At 34.7% G+C, this 19,453-nt stretch overlaps 1 protein-coding gene across 1 annotated transcript in view; it reads left to right on the top strand.

Annotated features, from left to right (window-relative positions):
* The window catches only part of LOC126748532 (transcription initiation factor IIA subunit 1-like), a 35,499-nt gene that overhangs the window by 12,832 nt on the left and 3,214 nt on the right, over positions 1-19,453 (top strand). Inside the window, exons 2-3 of the mRNA XM_050457838.1 lie at positions 8,763-8,931; positions 19,200-19,445. Of these exons, the coding sequence (XP_050313795.1) occupies positions 8,763-8,931; positions 19,200-19,445 (415 nt within the window). The remainder of the gene's footprint in view (positions 1-8,762; positions 8,932-19,199; positions 19,446-19,453) is intronic.

The following is a 19,453-nucleotide window of genomic DNA, read 5'->3' as shown; positions in this document are numbered from 1 at the left end:
AATTTGGTTTTGCCACAAAGTACTGAGAGAGGAACATCCTCGTCAGAATCCGCCTCTGAATCGGAGTTTTCACAGGTGCTCGAAGTTGACTTCCGGGTAAATTATTTATATCTACCAAGTCCTCTTCACCTGAATCTTCATTGGTATGGCACTCGTTTGGAGTTCCGGGTGGAAAAATCACTAATTCTACAGGCGTATCATCTTCGTCAATATAGGCATTCTCAGCCTCGATTAGAAGCTCATGTTAAGTGAGTGGTTTTTTATAGCTGAAATTAAAATATAAACATAAGTAAATATACACACATATTATACAATGTTTGGTTAACAATATCATTTTTTAATATAAAAAAATGCGTAAAATTTATAAAAAATATCTATAATTTCACAAAGACGCAAAGTATTACCCTCCAAAAAAACAAATAATTATCATTCTTTTATTATATATACTGTATACCTATTAGATGCTCAAATTACTAGCGTCCTTTAAAAAGGTCACTAAAGCTATCCTTACCGGCAAAACGTAAACTTATGCATCTCTTTTTTATTATTGCATATCGCCAAAGTAAGTATTTTTAATTATAATTAACATAATTTTCATCCAATTACTTTTAATTTGTTTCATTTACTTACCTTCAATTACACATGGTTTTATAACAAAATATACACGTCACAAAAAACTACTTAGTTTGTATACAAATTCGCAAACTGACGGCCACCTGTTTCTAGAATATTCCTACAAGTTTCGGAAATACAATTCAACAGGTATATCAGTCACTCCATCTTTCGGGCGGTAGCTGTAACATGAAATACAGCATTCTGTATAGCGTACTTTTAAATGGACGTTAGTAATATTTGGGTTAACAATATAATTTTGTACACACATAGTAATAATGGAAATGAGTGACCAAATAGGTCATTATATTTAGACTTTCAGGGATGACTTTTAAGACGTTCCCCCAAATTCTGTTGAGGCCCTAGAATTTAAAAATCGTATGCAAAAAAAATAAACGGGAACATATACCTAAAAAAGGAATCGGATAGAAAGAGGAGAGGGGAAGGTTAAACTATAATATCAATTTTAAATTCCATCTTTGTATATAATATAAAAAAAAAAACGTTTTTTTTATTTTATCATAAAATATTAATTTGCACATTAATATTCATAGTTATTTTTTATTTGTTTAGAAAAAGAAAATTTATGTGTTGAACAAATGCTGCTTAAATTTTGCTTTAAATGCGTTCTCGAACATCGAAAAGTCTTTAATATTTTAAATTTATTTACAAGGTGCACTATAACATATGAAAATTACTTTTTAAAAATTTCTTTGTTGTGAGAGGGAACAGTTAATAAATTTTTTCTTCTTATATTTAAATTATGTACATCTGTTCGATAGGTCACCTTTTTAACTAGATATAGTGGAGTTTACCATTTAAGCAACTTATAAAAAAAACAAACAGAATGCAGCAATCGTCGATTTTCCATATTTAGCCATGCTGCGTCCTTCAGCTTATGAGATATATGCTCTTTTCTTGTTAAATATAAGCTTAAGGCAAGAGTTTTGAAGTTTCTATATTCTATATGAGTGATAGGGCCCATAACAGGGCCACAGGGCCCCAAGACAGGGCCCATAGATGGTATCGCTGAAGTTTGTTGGTGATAATACAAGGGAATCGCAAAGCATTTTTTTAATGTTTTAAATTACTCAAAAGGGCAGCTCTGTGGCTATGGCTACAGAATAGAATAGCTGTTGATTTAGCAGAGTTAATTTTTAAATGTTGCTTTTGAATTTTCTCCAGTAAGTTGTTAAGATCAGTATTCATTTTTTGATTATGCTCAACAGACATAAATCTGTAAGCCTTTCTTTACCCATAGTACTTCTAAGCCACGTTTTAACTCTTCACAGCGTACTGAAAGACTGTTCTACGGTCACCCTGTTGCATGGGATAGTGCTTAAAAAAATCAATGCCTTTCTGACAGCAGGGTAAAAAATGTTGGCTTCGTTGAACAGATTAACTACTTCTATGTCCCTTAATTGATCATCTGATAAAGCCTTCGTCACCCATAGATTATGCCAAAGGTTCAGTTCTCCGGTGATATCCAGATTATAATATTCTTGAAATGATTCTGCGTTCTTGTGTAAGTCTGTAATGCTGGTTTTGGTCTTGGTCATATATAAGAGATGTAGCTTACTTAAAGCAAACGCCGAAGTATTTTCTTGGGAGAATCGAATATTCAATGATGATATGACTGAATCAATTTATGGTATTATCAGGGAACGCCGCCAATATTCGTTATCATTGTTTGATGGTGGATTACTTCTATGTGTGAAACTGAAATTTCTATGTTCAAATCCATTGCTCGCGCTTTTTGCAGCATTTCATTACTTCAGGAATCTTCTATCAGGAAACGGTTATTTCTGAGAATATCTTTGATATTTTTGATGTGTTCCCCCACCGAGATCATATCGATCGATTTAGCTTGCAGTGCGCTAACTACTGGTTCTGAAACTGCCGAATATTTGGCTATTGTTTGTAGAGCAATAATAAACACTGGTTTTGTAACGGCTGAATGCAACTGATGCAGATTTTCTGGTGGCATAATTTCCCTCTATGAGATTGATTTATATTTTTCGGACCATCTCGTCTCACACAATCGTGATTGGTTTGGAGCGTAGTTTCAACGTGCAGTCGATTCTCTGAAAAACTTTATATCATCCTTTACAGTGGCGACAGTATTTGTAATTTTTGGCACTGCGTTTGCATCATTCACAACAAGGTCGAGTTTGTGACGTGAACAATGAAAATATAAAGCACGAGGATATTTTTTTTCTTAAAATGGCTTGTACGCCACCGCCTTTCCCTGCCATTGTAGAACAGCCATCAAATAGAAACCCTACGCAATTTTTGGTTGAGAGGTTAGAACTAATCAAGAAATTGTCAATTGGTTTGGCAATTGCTGAAGTATTTTGTGTTTTTAGTTCAACGAACCCTACAAATTCTTCTCTGATTTTTCTTTTACTTTCGTCGTAGAATCGCTGACAGCTGTTCTTTCCCAGCTACGTCTGCTGTTTGTTGTCATTGTCGCTGTTAGGTGAAGGTTGGTCGTTGCATTCGGCAGTCTTTATACATATTTTTGAACTTTATATATGGCCTGACCATAAATGATCCCAAAATTCCTCTCACAGTGCTGATGGGTGGAGGTAACAAAACACAATGTTTACAAAGAGCATCTTTTAGTCGCTTGGAATATACTAGTCATGGTGCATATTGATCCAACCAAGAATGATTAAATTTTCTTTTCAAATAGCTTGCATCACTTTCAAAATCGTAATTTTTGGGCGGGATCCAAGGATTTTGTAACAACTCCCTCTTCTTTTCCATCGATAGCCGGGTAGCCAACCCAACATAATGACCCAGATCATTTTCATGATAGCCATTGCCCACTATAATTTCAGGATCGGCGTTGATGTCGTAAGTTTGTTGGGATGTCGATGGTGAAGAATAGTCGGCAACAGATGTATTTACAGATTCTGCTGGAGAATGTGACGCTTGTCCAATGTTACCATGGAATGAACTTGGCATTACATTTATCATGGTTGTCATTTTCATCACTTCCGCTTCCACTGCTACTTTCCCGACCTTTTTTTCTTTTTTCGCGTGTTTTTCCTCAAAAATGGATATACAAAATTACTCTAATAGTAGACGAAGTATAGGGCGAAAATACAGAAAATAAAGATCAAGATACCTATAACAACATCACATTCAAATATCATTCACTTCGGACTTCCTAACAGTAAAACTAAAATTGCGATATTCAAAGTTTGAACAAAGAAATCAAATAATTGTAGCTGTCTGCTTCAAGCATGAGCGGTGAAATAACTCATTACACTTTAAACACTTATTTGCCACTTCTACTGATTTTTTGCAGTAAAAACACACATGTTTATTAACTTTTCCATTTATTTCAAGATCGGAGCTCGAATGCAACCGTCCACTTGACGCCATCTTTGATGACTGATCTTGAAATTGATCTTTGAAATGACTGATTTTGTCAAACATATCCTTGGACTTTTCACAGTCCATAATATGTATAATGTACTTTTTGTTTATTGTTGAAATTATTCATTCAGCATCCTTTTTATTCCACTCATCCTCTCATTCCCACTTATCCTCTTGAGTTATACTTTCATATTTTAAGTCCCCTGTAATAATTTCATAGAGATCATATGCTTTAAATTTTACCACAATATGAAACTTCCAAATTTGGTAGGATGTTTCATCGCTTAATATCTCAATATGATTTTCGTCTGTTGGAAATGATTGAGCCATTTTTACAGCTTTGTTGACTAAGCTAACACTAACCTGGTTTTCTGTTACTGCTTTTACTTCTTATTTTCTGGAACTCTGATTAAACACAACACAAGGAGCAACACGTGTTTTACGGATTTTTTTTACTGTATTTTTTTATTGTGTTAATCATTACTTTTAGGTTTTTATTAATAAAATAAAACACACGTTTTGTGTAAAAACAAAAAGTTTTTATTCTAGAAAAACTAAAATCCAACGTTGCCAAGATTACGTAGAACTTAAAAACAAATCAACCTTAAACTTATTATCTCTAACATTAATAAGTTAAGGTTTTATTGGCTATGTACTAAATAATTGTTATTACTATGTTTTTAATAAGTTGGTATTTAATTCCCCATTTGCACTAGCCTATGAGAGAGGAATTGTATTTTTGCGTAGTGAACGCCGCACCCGACACAACTTAATATCGATACGTTCAATTTAATTTTCGCTCCCAAGACTAAATTTGGCCAGACGTGTATATCAATAACCTACAAAAAGAATTCTTTCTATACGGGGTGTTTCGGAAGGAAAGAGAAATATTTTGGGAACATATTCAGAAGGTCAAAATAAGATAAATTAACCTATATGTTTTAATCCGATTCTTAACCGTTTCTGAAATAATCGGCTTTAAAGTTTTTTTTGTACATTTTTGGAATAATTACGTCTTCTGTAGTTCGAAATCACGTTTCAGGTATTTCATCATTGTTTGTTAATACCTATTTTAATTGACTGATAATTTTCACAAACATGGTTGTCAGTTTGATTCTGACCGTTTCAATTTGAAAAGAGCAAAGTTTCCATTACGTAATGCCTCACACATTCACCCATAGGGAGTATACTGACATGATATTCGTGTATGGTTTCTGTAATGGTAACGCATTACGTACTGTTGATGAATACCGACGTCGTTTTCCAAATCGAAGAATTCCTAATCGAAAAGTTCCTAATCAGACAGTTTTTGCAAATGCTCAGGAAACAGGAATGTTTCCAAGCGTAAGAATTAATTCTGGACGAGAGGCGGGACTAAATGTGGAAAATGAAACAATGCTCTGGATATGGACGAAGAGAACCCGGGTGTTAGTACGAGGCGGATTACAAAAGAACTTCGATTAGCATCACATGTAAACGTTTGGAAGACACACAGGAAAAACGGTTTTAAGCCTTTCCATATTCAACCGGTTCAACATCTTTAAGAGGGTTGGAATGTATCCAACAAAATCGAAGCCTACATAAATACATTTTATTTAGCGATGAAGCTCATTTTACCCGCAATGGAATTAATCACCGACACAATGAACATCGGTGGTCAGATGAAAATCCTCATGCCACGTTTGAACGAAACTTTCAACATGGTTAACGTGTGGTGTGGAACGCTGATCGATCAGTTCGATGGTTTGGTTCCAAATGTGGCTATCTTCAAAATTTACATAGCCTTGTTAAAAGTAAGGATTTCTAATAGTTCCAAAAGGGGGTATATCGATAAATTTAAATTTGGCGCCAAAATTGGCAATTTGAAAAGTGTCTATCTACTCTTCAAATTATTTTATGAGGTCCAAATATGTTTAAAATCACATAGCTACTTTTGGAACTGTGAAAATATATTTAAAGGAGTCATTTTATCGCCATATTTTTAATTCTCATTTTAAACTATCATTCCATAAGCCTCGAAAGGATCAATGTCCAACATATACAGCGTATGAATCTGCTAACACAGAAAACAAAGTAAATTTGCTGCAAAACTATGAAGATCACATTAAAAATAAAGAAAGAGCCAGACAGGAAAAAAATTTGGATAAGGATGCAGCAAAGGAAAATCCTAAAGAAATACATTCCGCCAACTTTGATTTGCAACAAGTATTGTATGTGCCAACAGATCCCACTAACCCCATTCCTTTTTACAAGACGAAGTTAGCTAATAACAATTTCACTATTTTTAACTGTGGAAATAATTCTGGAAAATGCTACATGTGGTCTGAAGTAGAAGGTTCACGTGGCCCATGCGAAATAGCATCTTGTTTATTCCACCACCTCAAAAGTCTTTCTACATCCATTCAAAATCTAAGGCTCTTTAGTGACACATGTGGAGGCCAAAATAAAAATCAATTTGTTGCCGCTATGTTTATTTATGCCGTACAAGTTTTACCGATAGAGGTCATTGACCAAAAATTCATGGTTTCAGGACACAGCCAAATGGAATGCGATTCAATGCACGCAAGAATTGAAATTGCATCCAAAAATGTTCCAGTTTATTTGTCGCACGAATGTGTAACCATTGCTCGGAATGCAAAAAAAAAATGACCCTAACTACGAAGTTTTTCCAAAAAAAAGGCATAGCTTTTTTTGGCTGGAAAACCCTGGCAAAGCTAATTATGATCAACCGAAACAAGGATCAAGATGGGAATGTGGTTAATTGGCATCCTATTGAGTGGATTATGTATGAAAAGGCATGCATTTACAATGAAAATTAAAACAGATTTTGATGAAGATTTTCGCAGTATAATGATTCTTCCACACTGAAGAAGACGAGTGACAGTTACTTCCATGGAAAAATGTCTCAAACCCTTACACGAGGAAAAGAGGAAAATTTCAGCATTAAAGCTGAAACATTTAAAAGAAATTTTCAATTCTGGAAGTGTCCCAGATGACTGCCGGCTCTTTTTTACAAGTTTGCTAAGTAGTGACGAAACCATTGATGAGGATGAAACGGTGGTTCCAGATGTAAATGACCCTGAGGGCGAAGACTTTTTCTTACAATAATATTATTAATAATTATTTTTATCTTTTATTATTATGTTTAGAATTAGTTCTTTAAGTTTATAGCTTTTCGCATCACTACAACTTTGAGAAAGTATTATGTGCCAAATATGGCTATCTGCATTTTTCCTGTTTAAATTAGTTATTATTTATGTTTTTCGAAAATCTGGGTCATTATAAGAATTTTTTTTATTTTATTCAAATTAATATATAAAAAAATATATAAATAAAAAGATGAGTTTTATTAAATGTGTTTTTTTATAGATTTGATTTGATACAGCCTAAACTCCTGGACAAAATGATCGCACCACTAATTATTTTGTCAAGAAAATTTAAATAAAAATAAATATCAGTTAAAACAGTTATAATATCTTTTCTCGCATAAAAAGCAGAACTGGACAAAAACTATGTTTATGCTTTATCATGGAACATGCTGCTCGTGAGGAGTGAGAATACATCCGCAGGAAAGTTTTCATAATTTGATACGAGAAATGCTGCGAAGACTTCAACCGGTCATTGCAGCTAGAGGTGGCAATACACGTTATTAAGAATTCATTATGGGTCTATTGTTTTATTTTTGTATCAAAATTGAAGTGAAAATCGATGCTTTTCCTTGTATTGAATTTAGTTACTTAAATCTCGTTTTGTTAAATAGAATATAATTGTTTTTGTTAATTAATAATGCATAGTTAACAATGCTTATAAGTTTGCTTATTTTTTTATCTTTATTAAAAAAAAAATCTCTAAAAATCAAGTGGTGCGATAATTTTGTCCAGGAGTTTATTAAACTTTATTTTGTGTTTCCTAAATATAAAGCATTTTGTAGATAGCTACATATGGAAACACACCATCGAGTTGTTTGGTCCTTTTGTATTAGATGAGCGTCTTGCTGGAGAAGAATATTTACGCTTTTTGGAAGACCATTTAATACACAATTATGTTCCGCTAATTATTGTTCAACACCGAATGTATTTTCAACACGATCGAGCCCCGCCTCATTTTAGTCGCCGAGTGCGTAATTTCTTAGAAAATCGTTTTCCTGATCGTCGGATTGGCAGAGGAGGCCCTCAAGTTTGACCACCGAGATAACCAGACTTAAATCCACTGGATTATTGCCTCTGGAGTGGATGAAAGCTCTAGTGTACGAAACACCAGTAGAAACCATAGAAGGACTTCACAAGCAAATTTTAAATGCTTCAAATATTATTAAAAACAATCCCCAAGCAATTAAACGTGCGACACGAGCGCTTAACAAACGTGCTACAGCTTACCTTGAAGTTGGTGGGGTATTTTCAATCATCATTATTCATCATTCATCATTATCAAACATCATTATTTTTCATAAAACATTTTAAATTAGTGGAATTTTGTTTTTTTACTAGAATTTGTTTGTGTTGCTTTTAAAATAAAAAATCCTACAAAAAAACTTCAGAACCAATTATTTCAGAAACGGTTGAGAATCGGATTAAAACATATGGGTTAATTTAGCTTATTTTGACCTTCTGAACAAATATTTCCCTTTCCTCCTGAAACACCCTGTATAATAAAAATATAGGATGTTTAAAATATTATGAAAAATTTTGATATTTATTTATTTTTTGTCTGCTTAACAAGTATGATATACTTCCTTCCTAACGTTAATTTCAGTTTATTTTTAGTTTAAAACTTATCAAGAAGTTATAAATGATGCTATTGAAAACGTCCGAGAACATTTTCTCGAAGATGGTATCGATGAGGCAGTACTCCAGGAACTTAAAGCTTTATGGGAGACCAAACTCGCCGCAACGAAAGCAGTTGAAGAAGTAAAGGAAACTGATAAAATAATAGGTTAGTATACTCGCTTTTATATTAAATAATAATCTTCAGTCAAGGGTTTTGAGGGCTTCAAATTATCTGATTTAATTGAAGTATACATTTAATGAAAATATTACCCCAATATTACCCCCTGTATACAGGGTGGGCCAATCAAAACGAAACAAGTCTTTTATATACCACTGGTTAAAAAAAATCCCTTAGAACCGTCGATTTTTATTTTGAGAGGTAAAGTTTTTAAGTATATAATTAGCTTTGCAATTTCAACTTGAGAGAATAGAAAACAAAAGAATAATTAAAAAATCGATTTCTCTTTATTGCTTCCTGAAAAAAAATTAAAACCCGTTAATTTTTTATCGGAGCAGTCTTTGCTTTATTTTCAACTTGGTCACTAACCTCACGCAGAGGCGAACTTCATCCCTTAAATGAAAATAGGGTTAAATTTGATGAATTAAAAATCGATTGCACTAAAATCCCTTTTTAAAAAATACAATTTTTATTAAACGTATTAAATACCTAAAAATATAGTTTCCTTTTTGATTCCTAAAGTTATGACTTTACTCTGACTTACTACAAAAGCCACAATGAATAGAATAAAGCAAACGAAGCTGAAAATAAAAAGTGCAAGGTTAATAATCACTGTAGAACAAAGAAAATGTTTCGGGTTCAAAAATAGCTTCTAATGCATTACTACCTGCTAAATTCAAAAATAACCATAAAAAAGATCAATTAGCTCTTGTTTTGGAAATAAAGTTACATGTCTATTCATATACTTTATATTTTTTTAGTTTTGGGAAAATTTAGTTTTTAAAGTTGGCACACCTGGCAAATGGCAACATTATCTATTTGTAGGTTATACACACGAACTTAATAAATATCTCTGGACTGCTAATAACCACTGCCTGGTGGCCGCCATGTTTATAGTGGTTGTGTTCTTTTGATGTTGGTCACTCTGAACATTTTCAGTGTTGCCAATAAGAAATATTTTAAATAACGGTAATGAAGTTGACGACGCTGACTTTGATGTGTGACCTATCACGAACTAAATTAATTGTTCTCATTGACACTGTTTTTAAACCATCATTGGGATTCTAAAATCACGACTCGACAACGATCACTAGATATGACTGATTCTAAATAACATTCTCAATTGTGAGTATAGCGGATTGCCTAGTTTTTAGCGCTTTGTAAACGGCACGTTTAGTATATCGTCTGCAACAGGCGATATAGTTTCTTTTTTATTTAATTGGTGGATAATGTATCACCATCCTTATTTAAACGTTTTTGATTCACTGTTTCTCAAAACCGAATTATTGTGAATCGTCTGTCTGTGATTATCATAGAATAAAATAATATAGAGTTGCTTATTTTTACTATATAAACCCTTGCTAATTACAAGCCGTCATAAAATCATCTATATTTTGATTTTTATAGGTGGTTGTACCTATTAATGTGGAAACACTGTACATAGAAGGAAAGTAAAAGCCGTAACAGTCAAAATAAAAAGAAAATAAAAATGTTTTTAACTGATTACTGTGAGAAATACTAAGAAGGTACCCGCGTGACATTTCTACGAGGGCGGGTCAATAAGTCCGTGACTTTTTGGATAAAAGACAGGTTTTTATATAAAAAGTTATTTTATTTTTCAACATAGTCTCCTTTGAGTTCTATACACTTAGTCCAACGTTTCTCCAATTTATTTATCCCTTCGAAAAAATATGATTTGTCGAGGTCATCAAAATAGGCATTTGTTTGAGAGATGATTTCGTCGTTGGAGTCAAATCTCTTGCCGCCGAGCCATTTTTTTAAGTTTGGGAATAGGAAATAGTCACTGGGGGCTAAATCTGGAGAATAGGGTGGATGAGGAAGTAATTCGTAACCTAATTCATGGATTTTTGCCATGGAAACTGCACATGTGTGGACCCTTGCATTGTCTTGGTGGAAAAGAACTTTTTTTTTGGCCAAACGTGGTCATTTTTCTTTCAGTTCCTCATTGAATCTATCCAATAAGTTGGTATAAAATTCTCCATTGATTGTTTTCCCCTTTTGAAGATAGTCAATGTGGATTATACCGCGTGCATCCCAAAAAACGGTCGCCATGACTTTATTGGCTGACAAACCCATCTTTGCCTTCTTGGGCGCCGATTCACCCCGAGAAATCCACTGTTGTTTGGTCTCCGGCGTGTTGTGGTGGATCCACGTTTCGTCCACAGTGTCGAAACGACGCAAAAATTCGTCCATATTGCGGTTGAATAATGCCAAATACTCCTGGGAAATTGTCACACGGTTGCTTTTGTGGTCGATTGTGAGCAAACGCGGCACCCATCTTGCGGAAAGCTTTCTCATACCCAAATGATCATTCAAAATTGAAACTACTGAACCATGTGAGATGCCTATGGCTTCCACAATCTCTCTCACTTTCAATCTCCGATCGGCTAAAACCATATCGTGAATTTTTTTCGATTGTTCTGGATGTAGAGACCTCGACTGGGCGTCCAGAACGTTCGGCATCTTCCGTGCTTGTACGGCCACATCGAAATTCAGTAAACCACTTCTTTACCATGGAAATGGATGTTGCAGAGTCCCCATAATATTTATCAAGCTTAGCCTTGGTTTGAGTGATGGTTTTTTCCGTAAAAAATAATGCTTAATGAGCACACGAAATTCACTTTTTTCCATTTTCTTCTCAAAACGAGTGGTAGTCTGCTATCAACAGCTGTCAAACACAAACTAAATGACGCAGCTTGGTCAAATTTTGACAGGCGTCAACTGACAGTTCTCTGTTAACAGGAGCAGAGTTGCCATTTCCATTAAAGGGCGGGAAATTCAAAAAGTCACGGACTTATTGACCCGCCCTCATATATCAACTAAAAACTCTATTTAACCTATACTCTATATTTAATAAACGACTAAAGAATAATAATCATTCATAACGCTGATGCCTAATCAGCTCCTTTTATAAAAACAACTTTCGGTTCTTTTTCGATATCAGAAAATAAAAATTATATCTGGCGACTTAACAGTAATGTATTGTACAAAGATTATTAGGAAATTGATTTTTGTTTATATTCCAATACCAAAACCCATACATAGATCACTAATAAGCAAACCATAGAGTGCCTAGTAGAAAATACAAATACGGGACAAATCGGAATATTTCGACACGCAACGCCACTGGCGTTCGCTTTAGTAAGCCCGTTGACCAATTGAATTGCCGTGCAATCTTTTCCATGCACACATGAAGTTTTGAAAGAAAAATTGTTAATAAGGTCATTTTTAAATTTCTTAACCAAATGAATAAAAGTTAGGATTCTCCAAATCCCGTCTAAAGCGTAATTAATCCCGTAACACCCTAATAATTCGACAACTGCTCATATCTAAATTTAAAATAAAAGTCAAAGAACTTCTATTGCTTGGAGCATTATTCTCAGGAAGAGTATCTTGGTGCTTCCTTGTTGTGATGGTCTGCTAGATCATAATGATCTGTTCTTCCTTTCTGTGTTTTGTAATTTCACATTTTTTTTTTAAATGATGGAATTCCTAGATAGATCTTAACTATTAAGTAGAGTAATTGTTCTAACACTAATATTTTAAGTATTTTATTAGGTGTATTATTAAAACAAGTATAGAGTTAAGTTTAACTAAGTATTTTATATTTTATCCGATCTGAGTTGTGTGAATATAGTTCAGTTCAGAGATCTATTAGAATCTTTGATGTGCCGCGAATAGTCCGTGTGCTGGTGTTGCTTGTATTGTCACATGACATGTATGTTCAAATTGTTAAATTTTATGTGGAAAGAAACATAGAGTAATATTCTAAGCGATATTTAATCATTTCATTAAATAAATAAATGTTTTATGCTTTTTTTTTTAAATTTATACATTTAATTCATAAAATTTGACTACATGCGCCCACGTACTATTTTGTTAGACGTCTGACCTGAATCACAGCTACTTAAGCGTGAAAAGTTGCACAGGTCCGGCCTTAAAATTTATTTGTATTTATAACTTTATTATTCGGGATTTTTGGGTTTAGTTTTATTAAGTTAGAAATACATGATAGTTGATAGCAAGATTTTTTTTTGGGTATTGAGATTTATTTTTACTTGATGGGGATTTTGGCTGCCATATTCAATGTTCTTTATTATTGTTTTTTTAATTAATATTATGATATATTATTATAATAATATACTCATGAAAACCCCCGTCTCTAAATTTGTTACCAACTTTTTTTGATAAAAAGTAATTATGTAGTCAGAACAGTGGAAGTATATTTATCTCGCTGTCTATATCTTATGCGTGTAAAAGACACACAAGTTTTACTTTAAAAAAAACACACTTTACATCCTGAATGTAATATTTATTAATTTGTTTGCCTCATAATGGGTCTACCAATAGAAGTGATAGAAGTTTAGTGGGCCATGTACGCAAAATGGTATGTGTCAAAACGCGGATCAAGCGTCAGTTGTGTTAAGTATACTTTGACATTTCATCATGAATCGTTTAAGTCAAGAGCAACATATAGCTATCGTGAAAAGGTATTACGAAAATGCGCAATGGGTTAGAGCCTGTTATCGTGCTCTTAGAGAAGATTTTGGCCATCGTGGACTGCCTTCTGAGCTTGCAATAAGGCGCACAATTAATAAGTTTGATCGCTGAAAATATCGCCGCTGCAAGAGAAAGTGTTGACGCGAATAACAATGTGTCTGTTTTGTGGCGTTCTCAGCAATTAGGCATTTCACCAATGTCTCTGTGGCGCATTTTGAAGAAAGACTTAGGCCTATATCCATATAAGATGGTTCTAACTCAAGAATTAAAGCCTGCTGACCATGGTTTGCGAAGAACGTTTACCGACTGGGCCCTGTTGCAGTTGGAACAAAATGCCGATTTTGGGAAACAAATCATCTTTTCAGATGAAGCCCATTTTTGTCTTAGTGGCGTTGTCAATACGCAAAATTGCCGCTTCTGGTGTCAGAACAATCCCCAGAAATTAGTACAGGTGCCATTACACCCGTTAAAAGTGACTGTGTGGTGTGGTTTGCATGTCGGTGGAATTATCGGTCCATACTTTTTTGAGGATGCAGGGGGGCGTACTGAGACAGTCAACGGAGAGCGCTACCGCGACATGATAACAAACTTTCTTTGGCCTGCAATTGATGGTGGAGACTTCGAACAGAATTGGTTTCAACAGGACGGAGCAACATCACACACCGCCCGAGCCACGATTAATTTATTAAGAGAGCTTTTTGAAGATCGAATAATTTCGCGACATGGCAATATTAACTGGCCACCAAGGTCCTGTGATGTTACTCCCCTGGACTTTTTTCTTTGGGGATATGTGAAGTCGAAGGTGTATTCTAACAATCCTCAAACCATCAATGAGTTGAAAGTTACCATAACTAGGGTTATTTGCGAAATTCAGCCCAACTTGTTAGAAAAAGTGATTGAAAATTGGGTTCATCGTCTAAACGTCTGCCGCCGTAGCCGAGGTAGACATCTTAATGATATTTTGTTTAAAACATAATGTTACATAATAAACTACAACATGAAACATCAATCTTAGAAATTAACCAATTCGTTTTTACTTTTTAGCAATTTAAACTTATATCATTCTTATTGGTAGACCCTATATTTAGTTATTATGCCTATTAGGAGAGATTAGATGAAAATTAACAAAAATAAATGCTTATACTAAAAACTAAAAATCTTATACAAAAAACTACATTTCAAGTATACTGGATCCTAAAACTACAGTGAGGATACTAAATTCTTTTATAAATTTAACCACTCTTTTAAATTTGGCCCAAAGAGTTAATACAATTTTCTAAATTCTGCTTTTTTGCCATTGTTCTTTAGCAATTTCTTGCATTAAGGAGGAAAACAGTTTTTATATGTTGCCGCTATGGATTCCAACTTCATCTCGCACATCAGCATATAAATACTAAAGCATTACATTATACTTTATTGTGTCACTGAATGACAAACAGGGGCAGTAAGCTGAAAAAAAAACAAAACTTTAAAGTTGTTTAATTAATAAAAATAGGGTTTTCTTACCATAGCAAAAAAGGGTTTTTCCCAGAGAATGGTGAAAGAAGTAGTCTTTATTGTGTCACTGAAGGACAAACAGGGGCAGTAAGCTGTAAAAAATAAAATTTTAAACTTGTTTAATTAATAAAAATATGGTTTTCTTACTATGGCAAAAAAGGGTCTTTTTCCCAGAGCATGGAAATCATACATCAATCATAAATGTATTATACCAACGTTTACAGAATAGAATTCTATTCTGTAAACTTTGATTATACCATGTTTCGGCTAAATAATATATGGATCTTTCTTTCTCCAAAAATTTTTTAATTTTCTTCAAATATTCTATACACCAACTGACAATTCCATTACAGCAGCTCTTTTGTTAACCATCTTAAGCTTAAATCCAAGTTTTATCAGGTATCTCTGCAAGGTTGAGACTGAGAAATGGTTGTCCCTTGCCGATAAGGTGTCCTTAACCATCTCTATGGTCAGAACCTCATTGTTTTTTTATTTAAATTGTCCTGCATACTTCCTTTTTATTCTGTCTTTAATCCCTTTTTTTACAGGCATATTGTACTATAGGAACCCCCCGTTAGAAACGCTTTTTTTTTTTGCAAAGCACTACAATCATTTGTGAACTGAGGATCATTCCTTAGATTGTTATAGACAATTAGATAAATTTGTTTGGCATCTGTATTTAAACAATTACGTTTTAAAACTGCTTGACTTTCTGCTGTAGCAGAAAGTCAAGCAGTCTTACTTCCCTTGCTTCTTTTTGCTTTCTCAACACTAGAAAAAGAACTATCAGAGCTATCTAAGTCTAAATAACTGTCCAGATTATTCTTATTGTTTTCATCACAAATGTTATTATCTTTCTTGTGCGCCCACGGTCTCTATAAGCCCGCACAAGCACTTTCCTCTTCATTTGCCACATTTTCCTGCCTATTTTCCCAGGGTCAAAACATTTTAAGGTCTTAGGTATAATACCAAAACAAATCCACAAACACAAATAAAAAAAAACACACTTCCTCATAGTAAAAACTGCAAAAAATTTAGACGAACACAGGCCAAATTCTAAATTCTCCACTTTTACATGTAAAAAGCCAAACCAGCAAAACCCATCAAATAATAACCTCACATGGCCTCCCTTCCAACTATTAAAGGTACCCATCCTTAAAAATCTTTTTAAAAACACGACTAAAGTAATACAAAAACAGCCCAAAAATGTATCTGGGTATGGCCCTGTAATCCTCAAAATCAGTGGGATAGAGAGAGATACACAATCACTTGCACAACCCAAAGTAAGAATCGCCACAACGCAGGTGTTTTATCTTTGTTTAATAAACTGGCTAAAAAGAGGTGAGAAGTCTGTGAGTGCTGGGAGTGTTTAAAATATTTTGTAAGATGCTTGGATTTTAGTCCGCGGTCAATTTTTTGATATTATTTTCTTGTGATATTATTTTCTTTCTAAAAATGGACATTTTCGAAAGAAAAATAAAAAATTGAGTAAAACATGGGGTTTTACGTATATTTAAAATGATTTCATTGTTAAACTGTATAAAATGTTGTCATTTAAACATGTATATCATGCTACAATAAATACGACATTGGCGTACGGACTAGTTAGTGCGGCATCTGCGACACAACAAAGATTCTAATAGATCTCTGAACTGGACTTTATTTTGTATTTTTGTAAACATAACCTCTCAAAAACGTTAATTGTTTTGTTTCCCTACAATTGGCACAACTAAAATTTGTCAGAGTGACCAACATCGAAAGGACACAATCACGCAAAGTGGCGGCCCCCTAGTAGTGGCCATTTTTTTTCATTGAATTGGCAGTTCAGGTATATTTATAAGTTCGTGGCCCCGCCACATTCGACCTTCATACCGGTGCCCCCAGAAGCGTCGCGGAACTGCTTAAGTAGTAGACCAAAAGACGTCCGGGCGCAAGACCGGAAATTGAGGAACTTCTCTCGTTACTTTATAGGTTTAGCCGCTAGGGGCCCAACCAAAACCCATACATAGATCACTAAAAATTAAACCATAGAGTAGAAAAGTTAGTAGAGGAAGTCTTTTCTCCACAAATAAAACGCTAATCCTCTAATTTCAGGAGTTATGCATTTCGGCAAGTGTTGTTGCCATCATCAGACTTGGGTTACTTAACACATACACAAATTATAAACAATAACAAACAATACTTTACTTACTTAAGTACTGTATAATTTAAATACTTTACTTACTTAAGTAGCCCAAGTCTGATGATGGCAAGAACACTTGCCTAAATGCATAACTCCTGAAATTAGAGGATTAGCGTTTTATTTGTGGAGAAAAGACTTCCCCTACTAACTTTTCAATTTTATATTGACTCCACTTCAGAATGGACTTAGAATAGAGTGCCTAGTAGAAAATACAAATACGGAACAAATCGGAATAAATCGACACGCGACGCCACTGGCGTCAGCTTTAGTAAACCGATTGATCAATTGAATTGCCGTTAAATCTTTTCTATGCACAGCATATTGTAAACAATAACAAAGAGTTAAAGTGGTGATAACATTGATAGTTCAATGAAAAATATTGGCGAATTCCATTAGAAATCATAGGCAATTGTAACACCCTAATAATTCGACAACTGCCCATATCTCAATTTAAAATAAAAGTCAAAGAACTTCTATTGCTTGGAGCATTATTCTCAGGAAGAGTATCTTGGTGCTTCCTGGTTGTGATGATCTGCCAGCTCTTAATGATGTTCTGTTCTTCTCTACTTTTTTTTTTTGTAATTTCATATTTTTTCTAAATGATGGAATTCCTAGATAGATCTACTAACTACGAGGTCTGACTATTAAATAACGAGACATACGTTTTTTCCATTGATCGAAGCAGTGCTGGAAGTCTTTGGTGAGGGCCTTTAGGAGCTCTGCCGTTTTTTGCTTTACCGCTTCCATCGACTCAAATCGGGTCCCTTTCAAAGCAGATTTTATCATCGGAAACAAAAAATAGTCGCACAGGGCCAAATCTGGCGAATACGGCGCGTGTTCGAGCACTGGAGTGCGCTTACCGGCCAAATACTGCTTCACAGATAGCGCGTTATGGGTAGGTGCGTTGTCCTGGTGCAAAATCCACGAGTTGTTTTTCCACAACTCGGGCCGTTTCTTACGAACTTGTTCTCGCAGTATTGCCAAAACTGACAAATAGTAAGTCTGGTTGACAGTCTGACCCTGTGGAACCCATTCAGTCATCACGATACCGTTAATGTCGAAAAAAACGATCAACATTGCCTTGAATTTTGATTTGGACATCCTTGCTTTTTTTTATTCTGGACGATTCAGGCGTCTTCCAATGCATCGATTGTCGCTTGGTTTCAACATCGTATTGAAAAATCCACGTTTCGTCGCAAGTAATAATGTTTTTCATCAGTCCGGGATCTTTTTCTAACCTTTCAAGGAAATCTAAGCAGACCTGTTGACGCAAGAGCTTTTGGTCAGGAGTCAGGTTTTTTGGCACCAACTTCGCACAGACTTTTGTCATGTGCAATTCCCCGTGTAAAATTTTTCTAACCGTTTCTTTATCGGCGTTTACAGCCTCGGCAATCATTCTGGTGCTCATTCGACGATCTGCACGCACAATTTGGTTGATTTTGGTTACTGTTTCCGGACTTGAAACAGTGACAGGGCGCCCTGAGCGCTGGTCATCTTCAGTGCTCTCTCGGCCCTCACTAAAGCGCTTACACCACTCAAAAACACGCGCACGAGAGAGAGAATTTTCCCCATAGGCCTCTTGCAACAATTTATAGCACTCAGTCGGAGTTTTTTTTCAATTTAACGAAAAATTTAAGATTGATGCGTTGCTCTTGTTTTTTGTCACACATGGTTTTCGACACGAGAAAAAAACACGTTCGTTTCAAACCGCTACTGCACGAATACTATAATAGTGACGAAAACGTGTTTTGGTACGTGCATAGACAAGATATCTAGATACCCAACGTACTACTCGTTTTTTTCCCCACGCGTCTAGGGCGCCCTCTAGGCACGCAGTCTCGTTATTTAATAGCCAGACCTCGAATTATGTAAAGTAATTGTTCTAATACTGTAATATTTTAAGTATTTTATATGTAATGGTTTACATTTTATTATGTGTATTATTATATCAAGTATAGAATTAAGTTTAACTAAGTATTTTATACTTTATCCGACCTGACTTATGTGAATACTTTGTATCCTGACATCAATAAAGTGAATTGAATTGAATTTTTAGCTGTAAGTAAGTCTCAAAAGCTTCAACAACAACATCAACAACAGAATTACGTAAACCAATTAGCCCAACAGCAACTAAATAAACAATTGGTAGGGCAGGTTCCACCTAACAATCACATACCACAAGGAATAGCGCTTACAGAATGGAGGAGGGTACCTGTTCAACTCACTATCCCATCTCCTCCTGGGTGTGGCACTGGAGAACAAAGAATATTAGGAATCGAAGTTCCCGAAGTCTTTTTGCAAGGTAACATT

Source organism: Anthonomus grandis, chromosome 22 (assembly GCF_022605725.1).
Source record: "Anthonomus grandis grandis chromosome 22, icAntGran1.3, whole genome shotgun sequence".
Taxonomy (NCBI): domain Eukaryota; kingdom Metazoa; phylum Arthropoda; class Insecta; order Coleoptera; family Curculionidae; genus Anthonomus; species Anthonomus grandis.
This window is presented reverse-complemented; position numbering and strand designations above follow the sequence as displayed.